Here is a 6,570-nt window from a genome sequence, read left to right as displayed (position 1 = left end):
AAGTTATAAAAAGGTCAGTATAGAAGAGATTGAATTTAGACTAGGAGAATTTAGCTCTGTATAAATCTGAACTGATGGTTTCAGATGAGTTTAAGACTAGGAGAATTTAGAAGAGATTGAATGCTACCCTGGTAGTAGAATCCCTCATAAGATGAATCACGTTGGGATTCTATGAAATATGATTATTGATGATTGGTATTGTCCCTAGGTGGATTGGGCAAATAACTTCAGATGCTCCCTGATGAGACGTGAGCCCTAACGATAATTTATTACGTAAGAGGTTTCAAGTTATCAGTGGTAGATTATAGATCAACATTAAAGTAAATGAACAATAGGCGGATAAGAGGTCCAGAGTATGAGATGAGATTAGGCCGTCATTTTGAACATGAACAGTGATGTGGAAGAACTAATGGACTTAGATTTATACATATAGTATAACCAGCGAGAGAGTAACCTGGAGTTGGATAGCAAACCTTGGTAACAATAGACCGAAGTAAGTGTTATGGTATAGTATAACCTACCTAGATGTAGTAAAGCCATAAGGAAAGATATACAAGGCTACGAAATAAGATATAGCAACAGTCGTAAGTTCAACAAAGTACCGAGCGAAGAACTTCAGTACACCTATGTATATCAGGAGGAACAACTTGTCATAGTTCTGTATATGTTCCCAAACTGAGGCATAGAGATAGGCTATAAGCTGGAGGAAAAAGGATAGAAGAGTCGCCTAGGCACATATACAAGGACAAAGTCGTACAAGCTACATGACAGAAGGTCGAAATAGTTATGAGATTGGAAGAGTTCCGACAACAAGTCGTGGTGTGAGAAAGAGGCCTGAAGGGGGGAATGTCCTAGCCCTTATATTTATTCAACAAAAAGTTTCCTAGATGGCAAGGACAGTATTAAAATATCTATAACAGCTATGGGTTATGAGACTAATAAGTGCATCAACCAACATTCGAGGGCAAATGTTCCAAAGGGGGGAATAATGTTACACCCCATATTTTCATACGTAAGGGTACATCATAAGTCAATTGATGTAAGAGCAAAAATGAGATCATTTTTGGAAGTATATAAAGTAAGTTATCATGTTACCTCGGATTTTACATATATGGAAGATCATGAACAACAAGTACAAAGAGGGTTGGAAGGTTTAAGAAGCTAAGGAATTGAAGAAAATAATGTTTCGTCGAAAGTCGATAAGTTGGAAATGTGATAACATGTACTTTAGGGGTGAAAGTAAGGTGATTAACTTGATAAGAATGTTATGTTATGAGTTATGTTTGTTTTATGATAATCGTGTGTTATGTTTGAAGTCAAGTGAGTTGTGGAACAAAAATCGATGAAAGTCATCACAAGTTACGTTTATAAGTTTTACTGAAAATTTGGGTAGAATGTAACTACGCTTTTATCTCAATATACTTAGGGTTATGGGGTGTTCCACCCATAAAATTGAGTCTCTATGAGTGTAATTTCTATTGCATTAATCCGTTTATCAATACGACATCGGAGAAGAGAGATATCTGCATTTTTCCGAGAATGCGCAGGCTGCTAGGTGACAAGTAGGTGTGTCACCTACTTGGTTAAATGAGAGACCAAAAAGAGGCTCTTTCGGGTCAGCCACAGAGCCCATTTAAGGGCTTATCTTCTGCTATATAAACCTTATTATATATCACAAATAACCAGACCTAAACCTCTGCAAACTTTCTCCCAAAAATTACCCACAATCCCTAATTGATTTTCTCTCCCTTTCAAGTTCTAATTGGAGGTAAAATCTAGAGTTTGAAGAACCAAGATAGGAGCTGAGTTATCCAACAAATAAGGTAAGTTTACTGATATCTTTCATCCATTTTTTCTGCTGTAAAGTCATGGTAATTCGTTCTATAGTTGTAAGAACTCACGGGACGGTGATCGGAAGCCGTGTGTTTGAGTTATTCACTTGTAGCGGATTGTTTCGTAAACTGTTTTGTGTTGCTGTTAGGCTACATGTTTTACTACAGTTTTCTAGAGTTTTGGAGGAGGAAGTGTGCGGAGAAACACCACATATATTCAAGGAGAAGGGCTGGTCGTTCGTCGTAATATTTTCGGTCGTTTGACACTACTATGGTGGTCGTTTTGTGTATGAAGAGATTAGGATGTGTTGGGCTGTTTTGTATTATTTTATGGTGTATATAAGGTTGGAAAATAATGTATATATGTTTATATTGTTTTGTTCTTATGTTATTGGTGTTATCTTGAATTTGGAGGAAGTAAGGAATTATACGGGAGATGCTGCCCGTTTTTATACAAAATAAGTTTGTCGTTCGTTGTGCGATAGTTGTACCTTTCGTAACATAATGATAGTATTATTGTCATTGTTGTAGAATAAGGTCCGAGAGGCGAGTTCAACTTGGTGATTTGAAAGATTGTGATAAGGAATGGTAAAGCTAATCCTTCCTTCATTTTGGCATGATCTCGTAATTATATATGTTTGATAACGAGGCATAAAGAGAAGTTCATACTCCCGGATTTATATACATTATCCTAGTCTCATAAGTTACAGTATCCCTTATCGGGACATCATATTCAATTGAGTATTGTCTTCTTCCAATCAATAGAGAAGAGAGTCTATATATACAGTATTACAGTATTTTTACTACCACAGAGCTATAATCGATGGGCAGGCCCCTATTGGGAACATCTGATGAGATGGTGAATTATATACCGAACCTACTATGGTCATGCGCCTATGAGAGAGCACAAAATGGCCGAGATATAGAGCCTAGTATGGCTGAGCGCCTATGGGCGAGCCTACTACGGCAGAGCAGTTACACATACCAAGCCTTATAAGGCCAGAAAGCTATTTTACTTACTATATTGAGAGAGTTGAGTCAGTATCAGCAGGTAAGCATATCTTCAAATTATCTTTGACTCCCAATTACTTTCAGTTATTGTATTATCAGTTCAGTTTCAGCTTTCAGTTATTTTGTTGCCTTACATACTTGGTACATTATTTCCTACTGACGTCCCTTTTGCCGGGGATGCTGCATTTCATGCCTGCAGGTCCTCATTGATAGTTGGACAGATCCTCCCAGTAGACAGAGTCAAACATCAGCTTGGTTGGTAAGCTCCACTTTCTCGGAGTTACCAGGTCTAGATCTTGAAGTCAATTATATATATATATATATATATATATATATATATATATATATATATATATATATATATATATATATATATATATATGATGGCTAGGTCGACGCCCTCTCCCGATCATGGTATAGTTCAGTTATCTTTAGAGGCTTGTAGATGAGTCCTGTATAGTTTTTATATTAGTAGATGTTCATGGAGGCCTCATCAGCCTCCACAGTTTTATATATATGAGCTTTTGGGTATGTTTACCCTTAGATAAGAGAGACAATATTTTCATATGATTCATAATATGGCCTTATCAGCCTATGTTGAGGGCTACCCCTCCAGAGTTCACAGTTACAGAGTGGTACACTCGAGCTGAGTATGGCACTGGATGTCGGCCACGCCTCGTCAAGTTCGAGGTGTGACACTAACCCTCCGTTTTTGCCAAAATCGGGAGAAGGTGAGCAACTGCTAATTTATTTGGCGATCTCAAAAGTAGCGGTAAGTGCTGTTTTGGTCCGGGAAGAAGAAGGTACATAATTTTCTATTTATTATATTTTTAAAATATTATCGGGAGCGGAGACACGATATCTGCATCTTGAAAAATTGGCCTTATCTCATTGAGTTGCTTCTCGAAATCTTAGGCCTTATTTTCAATGTCATCCATTAGCCGTTATGAAAGCCTTTCCCTTAAGGGATATCCTTCATAAGCCTAAATTGTCCGGTCACTTGTCTAAATGGGCATTCAAAGTTAGTGAAGTCGACATTGAATACAAGCTCAGGACTGCAATCAATCACAAGTTTTGGCCGACTTCATGGTCTATTTTGGTACGGGATTAATGCCTTTAGCTGCTAAAGAAGCAGTGTTGGTGTCGGGAACGGTTTAGGGAGTTTGGACCTTGTTTATGGATGGGGCTTCCAACATAAAAAAAGGTCCATTCTCGGGTTAGTATTGATCATTCCTTTGGGGGAAACCATGAGACAGGCTATTAAAACTGTGTTATTAACTAACAATGAAGCCAAGTATGATGCTTTGGTTGTAGGACTAGAACTAGCCCAGGGACTAGGTTCCAAGGTCGCCGAAGTAAAGTGTGACTCCCTGCTAGTGGTAAATCAAGTATACAGAATTTTCAATACCAATGAGGAGCACATGAAGAAATACTTGAATAAGGTTCAAGTATTACTTTCTCAGTTCAAAGAGTGGTCCATCATCCACATTCCAAGGGAGGAAATTATGGAAGCAAACGCATTAGCCAATTTAGGTTCGTCCACGAAAAATGAAAGGATATGATTCTGGTGCAGTAGTTTAATTGTTTCTTTCGGTAATGGATGTGGACGGCTACTGTGAAGTTAATTCAACCAACTTGATCTGGGATTGGAGGAACGAGTTTATTGAATAAGGCATGGCAAATTTCCTGAATACCCAAAAGCATCCCGGGCATTATGAACCAAAGTAGCTTGTTATTGTCTTGTTTACGAACAATTATATAGGAGGTCGTTCCAAGGACCATTGGCTTGGTGGTTAGGGACATCGGAGGATGACTACGTGATGAGGGAAGTTCATGAAGGAGTTTGTGGGAACCACTCCAGTGTAGACTCGTTAGTTCTTGAGTTAGTAAGAGTTGGCTAATATTGGCACTAGATGGAGCAAGACGCAAAGACATTTGTAAAAAAGTGCAATAAATGTCAATTCCATGCACAGTTAGTGCAACAACCGGTAGAACTTTTGCATTCGGTGGTGTCACCGTGGACATTCATGAAATGGGGGATGGACATAGTCGATCCCTAACCATATGGACCCGGTAAGATAAAATTTATTTTGATTTTAACTGGTTGAAGTAGGTGCTTACCAAAAGATCGGAGAATGATAAGTGATCGATTTCTTATGGGATCACATCTTCTGTCGATTCGGAATACCGAAAGAAATTGCTTGTGACAATGGGCCATAGTTCATATGTTCCAAAGTCACAGTTTTTGGAAGGATTGAAGATCAAACAAATTCATCTTCATCATATCACCGGAGTGTTAATGGACAGGCATAGTCGACCAATAAGGTAATTATTTAAAACCTTAAAAAGAAGGTAGAAGAAGCTAAATGCAAGTGTCCAGATGAGCTACCGGGTGTGTTATGGGCATACTGGACAATGGCGAAGTCGAGCATGGGTGAAACACCATTTTCACTTGTATATGATTCAGAAGATTTAATACCTATGGAAGTGGGGAAACAAACCTTAAGGTTTTCCCGAGCAAACGAAGAAACAATCAATGAGCCATTGCTGGTTAAATTAGATTTGCTAGAAGAGCACCATGATCTGGCATACGTGGGGATGGTGGCACAAAGGCAAATGATGGAAAGATATTACAATCGTAGAGCAAATCTTCGATATTCAAAAGTTGGGGATTTAGTTCTGAAAAAAGTTACTCAAAGCACTCGGGAAGTTAATGTCGGGAAGCTGGGACCAACATGGGAAGGAATTTATCATGTTTCAGCTATAACCAGTAAAGGTTCATATGAATTTGAAAATCAAGAAGAAGTTAAATTACCAAGAAATTGGAATGTGACTCACTTTAAAAGGTATTACTGTTGAAGATCCTTGCTGGTACTGAAAGTATGTCCTGCACTCCTTTTCCCTTCGGCCAGTTTTTGTCCCAATTAGGTTTTTTTCTAGCAAGTTTTTCAAGAAGAGGTAATGTAAAATATACTACAAAGGAAGTATCATCGACAAATGCAAGACTTCAAATGTTCAAATTCTTATACTTAGCATCCGAACAATAGGGAAATTAATACATGTCAAGGCACTAGATTCCTTCAGTTTTGGGTCTGGAGCAGTCTTGGTGGTTTTCAAAATGGAGTCACCTAACTTCCAGTATTGAGAAGAATTATCAATATGAGATTCAATCTGTAGATAATCATCTGCCTTCACTAGTGAATCAATAACCATAAGCTTTATGGACTTCACTTTAGCATGAGTATAAATAGTTATGTGTAGATCAGCACGTATGGCAAACAACTTGCGGATGGTTAAATAATCTTTGGCTAGATAGCATATCTCAACTCCCAAAACTCTCATTTTATTGAAGCAACAATGAAAAGCATACTTTGAAGAAAATATTTCAAAGATCGGAGAATGTTAGAACCGGGATCAATGTCTTATCAGGACCGGGGACTGCATGACCAGCCCCGTAAAAATAAGTTGTACAACTTAGCTACATGTATTGGAATCTTTATTTACTTAAGCAAAAGAATGTTATGTAAATATAATTTTAAAGATAGAGAGAATAAATCAAAGTCCTTTTATTTTTATTTTATTCATTGTCTGAATGACAAGGTAATTTGTTTTATTAATTGAAAGTTAACAAAAAATTCAAATGCTTGTGCCGAAATAAACATGAGACGTCATCTTCAAGAGAACCGTAAACACAAGGTCCCTCTCTTATGAAACCCTCATAGTAAGT

The 6,570-nt window shown here is 37.8% G+C and overlaps 2 protein-coding genes across 2 annotated transcripts; both read left to right on the top strand.

Moving 5' to 3' along the window:
• Nucleotides 1-4,090: 4,090 nt before the first annotated feature.
• Nucleotides 4,091-4,405, top strand: LOC138868693 (uncharacterized). Its single transcript, XM_070146260.1, has one exon. It carries the CDS (start codon nt 4,091-4,093, stop codon nt 4,403-4,405), a length of 315 nt encoding a protein of 104 aa, XP_070002361.1.
• An 853-nt stretch (nt 4,406-5,258) lies between these two features.
• On the top strand, nt 5,259-5,702 carry LOC138868692 (uncharacterized). Its single transcript, XM_070146259.1, has one exon. The coding sequence runs from the start codon at nt 5,259-5,261 to the stop codon at nt 5,700-5,702; it is 444 nt and encodes a 147-aa protein (XP_070002360.1).
• The last annotated feature ends 868 nt before the right edge of the window (nt 5,703-6,570 follow it).

The sequence above is a fragment of the Nicotiana sylvestris genome, chromosome 5 (assembly GCF_000393655.2).
Source record: "Nicotiana sylvestris chromosome 5, ASM39365v2, whole genome shotgun sequence".
In the NCBI taxonomy this organism is placed as follows: domain Eukaryota; kingdom Viridiplantae; phylum Streptophyta; class Magnoliopsida; order Solanales; family Solanaceae; genus Nicotiana; species Nicotiana sylvestris.
Note: the sequence above shows the minus strand (reverse complement) of the source record. Positions and strands in the feature narration are given on the sequence as shown.